We start from the raw sequence: 17,438 nt of genomic DNA, 5'->3' as shown, positions 1-17,438 counted from the left end.
ATCTAAAGATATAATGATGTATATGTATGTATGTATATGTCTATATATGTGTACATATGTATTTATATGTGTATATATGTATTTACACACACATATATATATATATATATATATATATATATATATATATATATATATACACACACACATAGGCATCTATTTATCAAGCCGTCAACTTACTTGCATTAGACGGCACCAATACGCTCGCCTAAGATCGACTAGCATCGCTGCCACGGACCTGAATACGTTCTCCCAAGTTACCAAAAAAGCTGTCAAAAAGCCGTGCACCAAGTACGGAGATGAGCAGCGGACTGTTGTTAACTAACAGTCATCGAGTTTGCTGCTCTTCAGCTTTTTCACAGCTTTATTGGTACCCTGTCACTAAACACCCACACTATACTATACTGTTTACCCCCTATACCACCGCTCATGGACCCTGCTGCAACTCTAATAAATGTATTAACCCCTAAACCGCTGCTCACAGACCCCGCCGCAACTGAATAAAGTGTTTAACCCCTAAACCGCCGGAGCCCACCGCCACCTACATTATACTTATTAACCCCTAATCTGCCGTCCCTACACCGCCGCCACCTCGATTATATTTATTAACCCCTAATCTGCCCCCCCTACACCGCTGCCACCTACATTATACTTATTAACCCCTAATCTGCCGCCCCCTACACCGCCGCCACTATATTAAATTTATTAACCCCTAAACCTAAGTCTAACCCTAACACCCACTATCGTAAATATAATTTAAATAAATCTAAATAAATATTCCTATCATTAAATAAATTATTCCTATTTAAAACTAAATACTTACCTAAAAAATAAACCCTAAGCTAGTTACGATATAACTAATAGTTACATTGTAGCTAGTTTAGGGTTTATTTTTTTTTACAGGCAAGTTTGTATTTATTTTAACTAGGTACAATAGTTATTAAACAGTTATTAACTATTTAATAACTTCCTAGTTAAAATAAATACAAATATACCTGTAAAATAAAACCTAACCTACGTTACAATTACACCTAACACTACACTATAATTAAATTAATTCCCTAAACTAAATACAATTAAATACAATTAAATAAAATTATCTAAAGTACAAAAACAAACACTAAATTACAGAAAATAATAAACAAATTACAATATTTTTAAACTAATTATACCTAATCTAATCCCCCAAACAAAATAAAAAAGCCCCCCCCAAAATAAAAAAGCCCTACCCTACACTAAATTACAAATAGCCCTTAAAAGGGCCTTTTGCGGGGCATTGCCCCAAAGTAATCAGCTCTTTTACCTGTAAAAAAAAATTACAAACCCCCCCAACATTAAAACCCACCACCCACACAACCAACCCTACTCTAAAACCCACCCAATACCCCCTTAAAAAAACCTAACACTAACCCCTTGAAGATCACCTTACCATGAGAAGTCTTCACCCAACCGGGCCGAAGTCCTCAACGAATCCGGCAGAAGTGGTCCTCCAGACGGGCAGAAGTGGTCCTCCAGACGGGCAGAAGTCTTCATCCAGACGGCATCTTCTATCTTCCTCCATCCGGCACGGAGCGGGTCCATCTTCAAGACATCCGACGCGAAGCATCCTCTTCATCCGACGTCTTCTTGTTGAATGAAGGTACCTTTAAGTGATGTCATCCAAGATGGTGTCCCTTCAATTCCGATTGGCTGATAGAATTCTATCAGCCAATCGGAATTAAGGTAGAAAAAATCAGCCAATTGGATTAAGCTTGCATTCTATTGACTGTTCCAATCAGATGTCTTGAAGATGGACGGATGTCTTGAAGATGGACCCGCTCCGTGCTGGATGGATGAAGATAGAAGATGCCATCTGGATGAAGACTTCTGCCTGTCTGGAGGACCACTTCTGCCCGTCTGGAGGACCACTTCTGCCGGATTGGTTGAGGACTTCAGCCCGGTTGGGTGAAGACTTCTCACGGTAAGGTGATCTTCAAGGGGTTAGTGTTAGGTTTTTTAAGGGGGTATTGGGTGGGTTTTAAAGTAGGGTTGGTTGTGTGGGTGGTGGGTTTTAATGTTGGGGGGGTTAGTAATTTTTTTTTACAGGTAAAAGAGCTTTTAAGGGCTATTTGTAATTTAGTGTAGGGTAGGGCTTTTTTTTATTTTGCGGGGGCTTTTTTATTTTGTTAGGGGATTAGATTAGGTGTAATTAGTTTTAAATCTTGTAATTTGTTTATTATTTTCTGTAATTTAGTGTGGGGGGGGGGTTGTACTTTAGATAATTTTATTTAAAGGGACAGTCAACACCAGAATTTTTGTTGTTTAAAAAGATAGATAATCCCTTTATTACCCATTCCCCATTTTTTTGCAAAACCAACACTGTTATACTAATACACTTTTTACTTCTGTAACTAACTTGTATCTAAGCATCTTCTGACCGCCCCTAATCACCTGACTTTTAGTTATTTTGCATATAGTTGCATTTTAGCCAATTAGTGCAGTGTCTGCCACTAGCCACGGGCGTGATCACAATGCTATCTTTATGGCCTACATGAGCTTGCTCTCCCCTGCTGTGAAAAGTAAATAAAATAGAGGCGGCCTTCAAGGGCTTAGAAATTATCATATGTGCCTCCCTAGGTTTGCTTTCAACTAGAATACCAAGAGAACAAAGCAAAATTGTTAATAAAAGTAAATTGGAAAGTTGTTTAAAATTACATGCCCTATTTGAAAAATGAAAGTTTTTTTTGGACTTGACTGTCCCTTTAATTGTATTTAATTGTATTTAGTTTAGGGAATTAAATTTATTATAGTGTAGTGTTAGGTGTAATTGTAACTTAGGTTAGGTTTTATTTTACAGGTATATTTGTATTTATTTTAACTAGGAAGTTATTAAATAGTTAATAACTATTGTACCTTGTTAAAATAAATACAAACTTGCCTGTAAAATAAAAATAAACCCTAAGATAGCTACAATGTAACTATTAGTTATATTGTAGCTATCTTAGGGTTTATTTTAAAGGTAAGTATTTAGTTTTAAATAGGAATAATTTATTTAATGATAGGAATATTTATTTAGATTTATTTAAATTATATTTAAGTTAGTGCGTGTTAGGGTTAGGTTTAGACTTAGGTTTAGGGGTTAATAAATTTAATATACTTGGCGGCGGTGTAGGGGGTGGCAGATTAGGGGTTAATAAGTATAATGTGGGTGGCGGCGATGTAGGGGGGCAGATTAGGGGTTAATAAGTATAATGTAGGTGTCGGCGGTGTCGGGGGGGCAGATTAGGGGTTAATAAGTATAATGAAGGTGGCGGCGGTGTAGGGGGGCAGATTAGGGGTTAATAAGTATAATGTAGGTGGTGGCGGTGTAGGGGGAGCAGATTAGGGGTTAATAAGTATAATGTAGGTGGCGGCGTTGTAGGGGGGGCAGATTAGGGATGTTTAGACTCGGGGTATATGTTAGGGTGTTAGGTGTAAACGTAACTTTTATTCTCCCATAGGAATCAATGGGATATCGGGCAGCAGCGAACATGAGCTTTCGCTGCTTTCAGACTTCAATTGATTCCTATGGCATCCGCCGCCTCCAGGGCGGCGGATTGAAAACCAGGTACGCTGGGCCGGAATAGTGGCGAGCATACCTGGTAGGTATTTGATAACTACCAAAAGTAGTCAGATTGTGCTGAATTTGCATTCGGAACATCTGTAATGACGTAAGCATCGATCTGTGTCGGACTGAGTCCGGCGGATCGTATGTTACGTCACAAAATTCTACTTTTCCCGGTCTGTAGGGTTTGATAACTAAGGGGAATCAGGCTCGCCACAAATACACTGCGGAATTCCAGCATATTTGCGGTTGATGGCTTGATAAATAGATGCCATAGAGTAAACACATAAATGCTTATGTACACACATAACATTTATATAAGTGCATTAGAGCCCTTTGCCGTTAAGTAGATGAAAACATGTAAAAGCATATTTATGCAATATTCTTTAATGATGTATTTATGTAAATATTTTACATTCCAATGTTCTGCACATAGCAAAATATGTTCTATATATTTCTAAATAGATATTACTATATATATCTAATCCTATATATAATCATCTATATATTTAGGCATAGATATATATATTGTACCAATAAAACAACCAGAGAGGACAACTGGCACAACAGACAAAGCTATTTGGGATGAAACCATTCACTCTAAGCACATAAGGTAGTAACATAATTCAAGTAAATCAGACAAAAGACAAATAGATCCACAGGATAACTAGGATAAAAAAAACAGCCAGAGGGGCAGGTTAACAAGAAGAAAATACATGAGGGTCAAGACAGCTAGAGGAACGAGAAAAACAAGGAACCAACGAATCAGAGACAAAATAGATAACACAATCTTGAAGACAAAATGAAACATGAAATCAAGAAAGGCGGGAAATGAGAAAAAAACAACAATGGGAAGAAAAAACAACTCACACACCTGGACACACAACAATTATAAAGCAGCCAATATTAAATTTTAACAGCATTCTCCCACCTCTCCAGGATCACCAGCTTCTCCAGGATCACCAGCTCCTATGTTATTTGTTTTGTAGTTAATATGCTCCAGCTCACTTATCTATCAATTCTACAGGGAATCAGTTGCATTGATAGCATAGGAACTGGTGATCCTAGAGAGCATAGAGAGAGGCTGAGCTGTTAGGGCTTTTGTAACTAGTAAGTAAGATCTAGGAACAAAGTAACTGGAGGCAAAGACACAAACTGAAACAAGAGAGACAGAAAAGTGAATATATATATATATATATATATATATATATATATATAGATATCAATTTTAGCCAAGGCTGAAGGCAATTACTGGAACATCAGAACCACAAGAAAATGAAAACTGTTGAAAAACCTATCAAGGAGAAAATGAGGGCCATGGAATATTACAATTAGTGGGAAAGGGAGCAATAATCTTTTTTTAAGTTTAGTTAGTTTCTTTTTGTTAAAGGTATTGTTAGTTTCTTTTGGGTTAATTTAGGGGTTGTTAAGTAAGAGGGTTAGATGGTAGTGGGTTATCTTACTGTGGGGCTCTGGCTGTTTAGGGGTTAATAGTGTAGAAGCTTACTTTGCGGTGGGTGCTGGTGGTTTAGGGGTTAATAGTGTAGTGCAGATTTTGCAATGTGGGGGTGTGGTGGATTATGGGTTAATATTGACCCCTTAACGACCGAGGACGTACCAGGAACATCCTGCAAAAAATTTCAGTTAATGAATATGGATGTACCTGGTACGTCCTCTGTGAAAATGAGCGCTGGAAGCGTTTGATATCGCTTCCAGATGCTCTCAGCGTATTGCTGCAATGCCTCAATATTGAGGCATCATGCAATACCTTCCAGTCAGTTGCCGATGCAGAGTGGGCCACTCTGTGGCCCGCTCTACATCGGCCAGCAATGGGGCCAATCATTGGGAGGGTTATGAGGGAAGCAGGTGGGCAGTCCATCGCTGGAGGGGACGGGAGGAGGGCAGGAGCGGGTGGGACCGCTACACCACGCTACAGGAACACAAAATTTTTTTTATATTGAGCTGCAGTGGCACTGCGGCAGTTAGGGGGAAGGAGGGAGGGGGAGGGAGGAAGGGCAATGAGGGGCATCCTATGTGGGATCCGATAAAGTAAAGGAATCTGGGAGGGGGTATGGTATTGAGGGCTGCAGCTACACTACAGGAAAAGTATTTTATTTTATTTTTTTTAAATGAGCCAAATTTGCAGCAAAGTTTAAAAAAAAAAAAAAATAGCCAAATTTGCAGCTGCCTTTACCTAAGATGACGGCAAATAGGTAGAGCGGGGAGGGTTAGAGAGCTTTTTTGGGGGGATCAGGGAGGTTGGGGGTTAGGGGTGAACCTACACTGCAGCAAATATATTTTAATTTTTTTTTTTTTTTTTAAAAGTCTTATTTTCATACTGGCAGACTTTTGGGGGTAGGGGACGGAAGAGAGCTGTTTGAGAGGGCTCAGGGAGGGATCAGCGGGTGGGATGTGTCAGGTGGGAGGCTGATCTCTACACTAAAGCTAAAATTAACCTTAAAGCTACCTAATTAACCCCTTCACTGCTGAGCATAATACAAGTGTGGTGCACAGCGGCATTTAGCGACCTTCTAATTAGCAAAAAGCAATGCCAAACCCATGTCTGCTATTTCTGAACAAATGGGATCCCAGAGAAGCATTTACAACCATTTGTGCCATAATTGCACAAGCTGTTTGTAAATAATTTAAGTGAGAAACCTAAAGTTTGTGAAAAAGTTAGCGATTTTTTTTTTTATTTGATCACATTTGGCGGTGAAATGGTGGCATGAAATATATCAAAATGGGCCTAGAGCAATACTTTTGGTTGTCTACTAAAATATATATATATATATATACATGTGAAGGGTTATTCAGGGATTCTTGACAGATATCAGTGTGTTACAATGTAACTTGCTAATTTTGAAAAAAAAATGGTTTGGAAATAGCAGAGTGCTACTTGTACTTATTGCCCTATAACTTGCAAAAAAAGCAAAGAACATGTAAACAGTGGGTATTTCCAAACTCAGGACAACATTTAGAAACTATTTAGCATGGGTGTTTTTTGGTGGTTGTAGATGCGTAAGAGATTTTGGGGGTATATTTTTTTATAGTAAATTATATGATATGATGAAATTAATGGTATCTTTAGAAAGTCAATTTAATGGCGTGTGGGTTCAGTAAAGGAGTAAGAGGAAAATTACAGCGAAACACAAACACTGCAAAAATGTAAAAACAGCCCTGGTCTTTAACAGTAAGAAAATTGAAAAATGGTCTGGTCACTAAGGGGTTAATATTAATAAGATTACAAATGAAGCACTATTTTTTGCATCCACTTGCTCGTTGATTCCGCTAGAAGTAAGCTTTATGCGTGCGTCAGGTAGTGCTTGTATTACAAGTTGAAAGTAAAAAGTTTTCACTTGCGTCCTAGCCATGTGGAACCTAAAAGCCAAACTTTAAATATCAAGATTGTGTTAACATATTCCCCCATAGAAGTTCTAGGAGTAAGAAAAGTGGGGGGAAAACTAACACCCTACTCGCACGCAAAAATGATCATGTTTTCTCAAATGTGCTAACCTGATATGAAAATATGAATATTTCCCATTCCAATGTTCTTCACATAGAAGAATTTGTTCTATTTATTCATAAATACATATTTCTACATATAGCTGATGATATTTTAGTACAAATTAGAAAGTTGTGTAAAATTACATGCTCTATCTGAATCACGAAAGAAAAAAATTGGGTTCAGTGTCCCTTTAAATATGAATATTGCATAAATATGCTTTTACATGTTTTCATCTACTTAACTGCAAAGGGCTCCAATGCTCTTATATATATATATATATATATATATATATATATATATATATATATATATATATATATATATATAGCTATATATGTATGCATATGTATTTATGTGTTTATATGTGTACATATGTCTGTAAATACAGTATAAAGTATATACACATATAAATACATAAATACATAAGTACACATATATAGACATCTATATACAGTATATATATATATATATATATATATATATATATATACACATATGAATATATATATATCTTTAAATATATATATATATATATACGTACATACAGGTAGCCCTCAGTTTACGCCCGGGTTAGGTTCCAGAAGGAATGGTTGTAAATCGAAACTGTTGTAAATTGAAACCCAGTTTATAATGTAAGTCAATGGGAAGTGAGGGAGTTACGTTCTAGGCCCCTCTCAAAATTGTCATAAGTAACACCTAATACATTATTTTTAAAGCTTTGAAATGAAGACTTTAAATGCTAAACAGCATTATAAACCTAATAAAATAATCACACAACACAGACTTAACTTGCATTTTTTTGCAAACAGTTCTTTCTATGCATTCCAATCTGGACTGATTTATAGACAGGAAGATCTTGTTCCTTTGAAATCTGCTTGATAGCTCAGGTCTGGTTAAACTGATTAATTTCAACTTGCTTGGCTTTGCTACAACACAAGCGGACAACTCCACCTACTGGCTATTTTAATAAATGCACTGCTTCTTAATGTTTTTCAATAGCAGTCACATGACTGGAAAAAAAGGTTGTTATTCTGAAACGGTGTAAATTAAACCGTTGTAAAACGAGGGCCACCTGTATATATATTTAGACATGTATGTGTATGTATCACTATGTTAAAGCCTTTTGCAGTCCTGAGACATCTTTGAGCCCTTATAACTTTTTTATGCATTTTTTTAATAATAATTTTATTAGATGGTGTTATTATGAGTGTAACTGTACTTATAAATGTATTTTTGATGTGTTTGGTGACACTTTTTATTCGGACGTAACAGTTAACTAGAGCTCTGAGTTTGCGCTAACCTGACAGGCGTTAAATTCAATTGCTCTCAAGTGATCGTGTTTATGTAAAACTTGTAATACGCTCGCTACTTCCGATGCACGCAAACAGCCACGAAAACCCTGATATTGCTTGCGCGCAACTGTTACTGCGCCACATGTAATATCTTGAATATCAATTTAAAATGAAACATATTAGTGTCACCTGTCTGATATATTTTTGTCATGTTGTGTTTGTGTGTTGGGGGGGATAATATTGTTACACTATTAGGAAACAGAGGAAAGTGAAGACAACCAGTAAACAAGATAAAAAGGGGATAGCAGGGAAAGGAGACCTGGGGTAAGAGAACCTCAGGACAAAGGAACCATAAATAAGTGAAATGACAACTAGTAATTCAGGAAACAGGTTTAAAAGGCAACCAAGGCCAGAGAGAGAATAAAAGCACAGGCTATCATGTGACAAGATAACCTGTAAATGGGTAGTGCAAACTGAGATTACAGGGACAGTAAAGTCAAAATGAAACTTTCCTGATTCAGGTACAGCATTCATTCTGTTCTCAATTTTTATTTTTTCACTTGGTATCCTTTGTTAAAGAGCATAACTGGGTAGTCTCAGGAGCAGCAGGACACTGTGGCTGTGCATGTAAGTCTTATGTCATTGGCTTACCAGATGTGTTCAGCTTTCTCACAGTAGTGCATTGCTTCTCCTGAACATATCTTTTCACAAGTTGTATCTAAATCACCAAAGTTTAATTTACACTTTACTTCCCCTTTAAAGAATGAAATAAAATAAAGAACCATAGAAACAAAGAGCACCGCTGTTACTCTGTTTAGAAATTTCTCAAGGTTTATTCATTTTAAACTTGCATGTTTGTAAGTTGCAACAACGTTTGGTATTTTCCCAGTGACATGTAACTAACAGATTCCTGTGACATGATTTATTACACAATTTGTGTGTTTAGTTTGGCTCTGTTTTATCAAAGTAACAGGTTCACGTTTGTGTCTAGACCTTGGAAAGTTAGTGTGGTATGAAAAGCTTCATTCACTGGCTGTGTGATAAAATCACAGAAGAGAACCATCATTCTTCTTTATCTCTGCTCATACACAGACATCTTTACATCTATACATCTCTCTCTCACACACACTGCCCTATATTATATACAGCAGGGCTAAACATGTCAAGCCCAAAGCTACTTGCCAGCCCAAAATGTTACTTGCCAGTTGCCACTTTTAATCCAACCCACTACCCACCCACACCACACCCACATCCCACCCACTAACCCACCCCCATCTTTTCATGTGTTTAGCCAATGTGAAACACCTTATTGTGAAGTAATTTTTTAATTTTGTTTATGCTTTATACCAACAATTAAATAATGCTACATACAGTAACACATTAACAAAAATAAGTGCATAGCAGTTAGCAACATCAACTAGGGTTCTGGGAAAGACAACAGCTGGACAGAAAAATTTTGTTTTGTAATTATCATCTCTTATCTATCTTTCTCCACTGCCTCCTCTCTCCAATCTCTTTTTACCACCTTACTTACCTTTCAGGTCATATCTTTTCTTTTCACTCTCTTTCCTATCTCATATCTCTTCACTCTTTCTCTTTTTTCTCTCCACTCTATCTTTTCTCAACTCTTAGTTTTCCTCTCCAATCTCTCTCTGTCCCTGTTTACCCTCTCAGAAGTAACAGTCTAAGCACTAATAGGGTCCCTATAGCCCTAGAGGAACATAATATCCTTGCCCTTTCATGGATATATAACATTCCTGTAGATAATATTTGTAGCAGGTTGCCCAACATTCACTCACTAACTTTCACTCGCCAATGGCTAGTGGGCTAGTGAAAATTTTGAGCCCTGAACAGTGTGTATAAACTGTATATATATATATATATATATATATATATAATAGCCTAGATTACAAGCCCAGGGTGCGCTATCAATATCACTGGACTGTCCTAAGATTAGCACCCAATCTGGTATTACAAGTCCATGGTAAAACAGAATACCCAGAGCCTGTTTAGCGCTCATATTACAAGTGGTGAGTTACGTGTTAAACATAGTAGATAAGGTTGAAAAAAGACTGAAGTCCATCGAGTTAAACCTATACAAATCTAAAATACTTACAAAAAGCTCCAGTTAAGCTTAAATAACCCCACTAAAAGGTGACTCATTTAATACTAGCAATCATATCCATGAATTTTGTTTATATACAGAAATGTATCCAGACTATTTTTAAATTTATCTAGGGTATTGGCATTCACTACCTCCTTTGGTAATGAGTTCCACAATTTTATTGCTCTTACAGTGAAAAAACGTTTACGTTGCAGGAGATTAAATCTCCTTTCCTCCAACCTTAAATTGTGACCTCTTGTCAGAAACAATTTTGTAGGAATAAACAGAGCTTCTGCCATCTCTGAATATGGGCCTTGAATATATTTATATAAAGTAATCATGTCACCTTTCAAGCGCCTTTTTTCTAAAGAAAACAGACTCAGTTTGGCTAGCCTCTCCTCATAGGTTAAATTCTCCAATCCCCTTATTAGCTTTGTGGCCCTTCTCTGAACTTTTTCTAGTTCTGCAATATCTTTTTTTGCGATTGATCCCCAGAACTGCACTCCATACTCAAGGTGAGGTCTTGCCAGGGCTTTATATAGTGACATAATTATGCTTTCCTCCCTTGAATCAATGCCTCTTTTAATACATGCTAGTATCTTATTAGCCATTGAAGCTGCTGCCCTGCACTGTGCACCCATATTTAGCTTGTTATCTATTACTACTCCCAAATCCCTTTCCTCCTCTGTTTGGCTAAGTCTTGTCCCATTTAAAAAATACGTTGCCTGCTTATTTTTACTTCCAAAATGTAGAACCTTGCATTTTTCCGTATTAAATCTCATTTTCCATTTACTTGCCCATACTTCTAATTTTTGCAGATCCCTTTGTAATGAAAGTTCATCCTTCTCTGACCTAATGACCTTACTTAACTTAGTATAATTTGCAAAAATAGAGATGTAGCTATTTAATCCTTGCTCCAAGTCATTTATAAAAAATATTAAAAAGAACGGGGCCCAGTACTGATCCCTGGAGGACTCCACTGATTACCTTTGTCAAATCTGAGTATGATCCATTTACTACTACTCGTTGTTCCCTATCTTTTATCCAGTTATTTATCTATGAGCTATCATTTTTAGCTATTCCCAGTCCCTTAAATTTGTGCATTAATCTCTCATGTGGCACTGTATCAAATGCCTTTGCAAAATCTAAGTATATCACATCAACTGATTCCCAGGGGCGGACTGAGACCATTCAGGGCCCCCGGGCAAAAGTGTGACAGGGCCCCCCACGCCCACTTTGCTCCACCTACCTACCTACCTGCTCTCAAGCACAACAGATAACATCAATTAAATAGTTAGTGCAACTCGAAACCGGAAGTAAAGTATTAAGACCACAAGAAAAGTATAAGAAAACACGTGTAAAACATATTCAAATAAAGTATTACACGCACATATAGTTTCTATTATATATAAAATATATGTTTATTATTGAAAAAAATGGATAAAAATTATTATATGTCAAGGTGTTTGGCAGGGAAGAGGTATATATATATATATATATATATATATATATATATATATATATATATATATATAAACCAAAAAGATGCACTCTCAGTACTTTTCTCAGTGAAGTAAAGATTACTTTATTTGGAACGTTTTCGGGGATCAGGTCCCCTTCATCAGCATGCTGACGAAGGGGACCTGATCCCCGAAAACGTTCCGAATAAAGTAATCTTTACTTCACTGAGAAAAGTCCTGAGAGTGCATCTTTTTGTTTTTTGTATCCTGTTCAAGTCTGCACCCAGGCGGATGTCCATTTGTGGGAATAAGTTGATGTCTGGATATCTATATATATATATATATATATATATATATATATATATATATACTGTATATGTATATATATAAACACATCTCATCACTCGACTAACGTTAATACAGCAAATATAAACCAGAGCTCTTCTTGCCCTTTGTATGACAGCTTTTTACAGACACGAACTGTTCGGAACACTTTATTGTGGAACTAATAATCTCACTAAAATAAAACAACAGCTTCACACTGATCAAAGCTTAGAAAACACAACAAATGTATGGGTTTAAAAAATTGGAAAATGGTGTTACACTATTCTGTAAACAAAATTGTTGTATTTTATTTTTCTCTAACAAAAAAATTCCATAGTCAGAACAATAAAAAAGAAAACCATGTAAAGTTACATGTGATGGGTTTTATAGAAATTGTATTTTCCTACAGTTTACGTTTGTCTTGTTAACTCCACACATATAATATCTTCTTTCACACTGTGACATTTATAAAATAATTCTATGTATCTGATCGCAGAAACCTGTTGTCCTCATCTGACACTATGCTACACACTCTGAGGACAGACAAAGGGAGGGTAGGTGCCCCCTTCTACTAAATACACTTTATCCTGTAACTGCACCTTCCATTTAATTAAAGGAACAGTCTACACCTTAGTCATCTTAAAGTCTTACTTTAGATTAAGCTGCAAATATCTTCCTGTACCCATTCTATACCATGCAGCAGTAACAGTAAAAAGGTTATTTTAAAATGAATATTGTTTCTGGTCTGCTGAATAGCATTGACAGTCTGTTGAATCCAATTAATGAGTCTTTTGTAACTACTGAAGCCTTTAATGCAGCCAAGATCGTGATGTCATCAGTGGTAGACCTTGGCAGCCATTTCAAAGTGACCAGAAACAATATTTATTTTAAAATAACCTTTTTACTGTTACTGCTGCATGATATAGAAAGGGATCAGGAGGAGTAAGACTTTAAGATGACTAAAGTGTAAAGTGTCCCTTTAATTTGATATGACCTGAGTCAGTCAGTTGTCTCTCTTCACTTTATGTGTTGCTGTCATATATCACCTCTCATAATCATCGTCACAATTTCTTTATCACTTCACTGCATGACTTCCCCTTTTCCTTGCCTCTGACAATCTGTGTGTCATTCGGGGTAATATCAGCAGTCCAACTGACACAACTAATACCTCCTGACTTAACTCCTTGATCTGTAACATTTTATTTTGTTTTGTCTCGGTGGACCAACTTTCAAACACGCACTGAATGATGGTCCATTTTCTCCAATGTCTGATCTGTTTACCATTCTTTGCCTTTTCTTTGTGTCCAGCACTTGTCAGCATCACGCAATACTATACCTAGCTCCCCTCACACACACAGACAGCTATACAGCTTTGATCTAGTGCTGGTCTACACATTACTAGCACATCTGCTGTCATCTCTTTTAACTGATCTGCTTCCCTTAACAAAAGAAACACTCAACAGCACTAGTCACTCATCACTGTTACCACCTCAGAGATGAGTTTAGCTTACACATTTCATATTTCCTTCATCCAACCCCAAAAGCCTCTACTGTTTTTAATCTTCCATCACAATTACCACTTACTACTGTGTCATGACTAAGGATCTCACCACATAATAACGGACAAATGTAATTCCTTTATGCAGCCTAAAAAAAAAATGTATAGTTTGCATCTAAAGCTCTCATGTAAGCAGACAGCAGTAACCTGTATATGTAGAGAAAAACACACAGAAATGATTTTGTGTTCATAAAACTTTACAGTGAAATTGTTGCTATTATAAATCTTATGATATGCACAGACAGTTTCTCTGTAGTTGGTACTTACCTGCAATTAACAGTGTGACCCCCGCTGAGCGAGTTCTAGCTGACTTGGCACCACTAGAAAAAGCTGTGAGTCCTAGGATAATGCCGGCAAAACAAGAGAGGATGGACAGCAGCATAAATGCTCGGGTGGCATCCCAGAAAGCTAAGATAGATGGGGAAGAATAATATAAGTAAATTCACAACACAGAAATGGTTATATTTATCAGACACCTGTGAATAGTAGCTGCAATATTAGTAGTAAAGCTATGGTGCATTACAGGATGGAAGATAAACAGCTCTAATAACCTAATAAGTATTTAATAACCTAATAATTATTTATGGTATCTGAGCACATTACAGGCACACATGTACATCATATACTCACACAAGTTTTCAATTTACTTGTATTTTAAAATGTGCTTTGTTTTCATGGTATTATTTGATGAAGAGATACCTAAGTTGGTAGAGATCACGTCTGGAGCACTAGATGGCAGGATAAAGTGCTGCCATCTAGTACTCTTGAGAATGTGTAACATTCTTTCCAAACTGCTACCCCATAGTGCTTTGATCCTGTGCACGTTTCTAAACGTATGTCCCTGCTTTTCAACAATGGATGCCTACAGAACGAAGACAATTTGATAATAGAAGTAAATTGGAAAGTTGTTTAAAATTGCATGCTCTATTTTTCATCAGAAATTTTTGGGGTTTTATGTCCCTTTAAATATGTGCTCCTGCATGCATACATATGCACATACATGCACACACAAGAATAAAAACGCAAATGCATACACACTATGCAATGAGGATTAATATTATGAGTTGTGTTTGCACTTACTTGCATTTCCCTTAAAGGGACAATCTACTTGAAAATTGTTATTGTTTAAAAAGATAGTTAATCCCTGTATTACCCATTTTCCAGTTTTGCATAACCAACACTGTTATATTAATATACTTTTTACCACTGTGATTACCATGTCTCTGCAGACTGACCCCCTTATTTCAGTTCTTTTGACAGATTTGCATTTTAGCCAATCAGTGCTGACTCATAAATAACTCTACAGGAGTGAGCACACTGTTATGTATATGGCACACATGAATTAGCACTGTCTGGCTGCAAAAAAAATGTCCAAATGTGCTGAGATAAGAGATGGCCTTCAAAGGCATATAAATTAGCATATGAGCTAGCATAGGTTTAGCTTTAAACAAAGAATACCAAGAGAGCAAAGCAAATTTTATAATAAAAGTAAATTGGAAAGATGTTTAAAATTGCATGCCCTATCTGAATCAGAAAAGTTTAATTTTTACTTGACTTTCCTTATAAGTTTAAAGGGATAGAAAAGTCAAAATTAAACTTGCAGGATTCAGACAGAGCATGCAATTTTAAGACACTTATAAATTCACTTCTATTTTCAAATGTTCTTCGTTCTCTTGGTATCCCTTGTTGAAAAAGAATACGCACATATCCTACACTAGTGGGAGCTAGCTGCTGATTGGTGCCTGCACACATTTGTCTAATTTATTCCTGCTCCCCTTTTAGATTTCTTAAGGGTTCCTACCAATTTTTAAGAAACCAGCTGGACACAGAGGCTTACAGTTAGATGAGTGTTATTTCATGATCATCTTTTTTGAGGTGATATTACAACACATGAATAACTCAAACATATATCCCCTTGTTTATTACACAACTCTGCTTAGATCTGTATGTAATTATTAGAAAAGGGAATGTTATACAACTGTATACTTATCATTTGCTTCTAAATAGGGGCATGACTGCCAGCAAACTGATTTTCTACAAATGATGCATTCCTTAGCAAGATGATCATTTATAGTACTCAATAAACACTTATATCTAAAGGTAGACGTTATACAGGAATTTGTTAGCTATATAATATAATGCCCCTGTAACGACGCTAAAGTGACAGACATGATTAAATGATGTAGTTTGCTGAATGCTGTTAAAACATGTTAACATCATTAGTAAAGAGTGTCATACTGTAATAGTGAGCTCATCTTTCACACCCAGAGTGTTTATAAATATGAGGATTTACACATCTTATCTATCTCCTGAATGTTCTGCCTGCCCAGATATTTCATTTTTACTACATTTGTGTACGTGTGTGCATGCTCGATCTCATTCTGCTGGCATGAAACTGAAGAAAAAAACCTTTATATGATGAATTAGTGTAGGGTTTATAGGTTCCCCCTCAAGTCTTTAGTTTACATCTCCTCTAATTTGTGTTTTCTATAGTTGATTGCTTTTTGTTTTTTCAAAGTGTTTTGTCTAAAGCAAGTGTGAAATAGAAAGGTATAAGTCACCAGGATAGATAGATATATTATAGATAGATAGATACAGACAGACAGATAGATACAGACAGACAGATATAGATAGATAGATGATAAACAAACAGACAGACAGATGATAGAGACAGAGAGATAGATGATAGATAAATAGATGATAGATAGGTAGATATATGATAGATAGATAGAGACAGAAAAATATATATATATATATATATATATATAGATAGATAGATAGATAGATAGATAGATAGACAGATGATAGATAGGGAGAGAGAGATGATAGATAGATAGATAGATGATAGATAAATAGATAGAAAGATATAGACAGAGAGATATATTATAGATAGATAGATAGATAGATAGATAGATGATAGATAGATAGAAAGATAGAAAATGTATACAGTGACAGAAGGTTTTCTTACATTTTGGTGCCCCTCAAAGGTGCAGCCCCAGGCCTAGGCTTAGTTAGCCTCTGCCTAAACAGGATCTTACTAATGTGGCAATCTAAATGTTTTCAGTGATGTGCATTTGTGTTGTTTATGGATTTATCTGACTCTCTGTTGGTGATCATGAGAATATTTTATATTTTAAGACTTTAAATGACATTTTTTTCTTCTTTGGACACATTTTCCTACTATATTTGCATCACATATTTGTCTTTACCAACAGTGATGGTGTGGGCGTGACATTTTCCTGCCACACAGAATCGCCATAGTCCCTGATTGCTCAAGTTGCCTGAATAACGATATTGCATCCAAAAGTCTGTGGCTGTTGCAACAATGAGGAGGACCAAGCCAGACACTGCACATAGCAGGCCTCCTCCCATCAAGGTGTACATCTCCGGTAGCAACGGTCCTTTCAGCTCACCAACTTGCTTTCCTAAACAAACAGAAAAGGAATCATACAGTAGAATCGTGTTTATGGCAGTCTATGTTTAAAAAATACAAACCCCCAAGCTAAAGTTACAAAAAATTCAAATGTAAAGTTACAGAAAAAAATAAACAAATCTATCCAAAATAAAAAAATTAAACCTAAACTAATACCTCTATAAAAATACCCCCCCCCC

The 17,438-nt window shown here is 36.3% G+C and overlaps 1 protein-coding gene across 1 annotated transcript in view; it reads right to left on the bottom strand.

Moving 5' to 3' along the window:
- Positions 1-17,210, bottom strand: part of LOC128642580 (lens fiber membrane intrinsic protein-like) — a 29,368-nt gene extending 12,158 nt beyond the window's left edge. The window contains exons 1-2 of the mRNA XM_053695346.1: positions 17,036-17,210; positions 14,094-14,234 (exon numbers count right to left, since the gene is read on the bottom strand). Coding sequence (XP_053551321.1) covers positions 14,094-14,234; positions 17,036-17,210 — 316 coding nt within the window. The remainder of the gene's footprint in view (positions 1-14,093; positions 14,235-17,035) is intronic.
- Positions 17,211-17,438: the final 228 nt, after the last annotated feature.

The sequence above is a fragment of the Bombina bombina genome, chromosome 1 (genome assembly GCF_027579735.1).
Source record: "Bombina bombina isolate aBomBom1 chromosome 1, aBomBom1.pri, whole genome shotgun sequence".
Lineage (NCBI taxonomy): Eukaryota > Metazoa > Chordata > Amphibia > Anura > Bombinatoridae > Bombina > Bombina bombina.
Note: the sequence above shows the minus strand (reverse complement) of the source record. Positions and strands in the feature narration are given on the sequence as shown.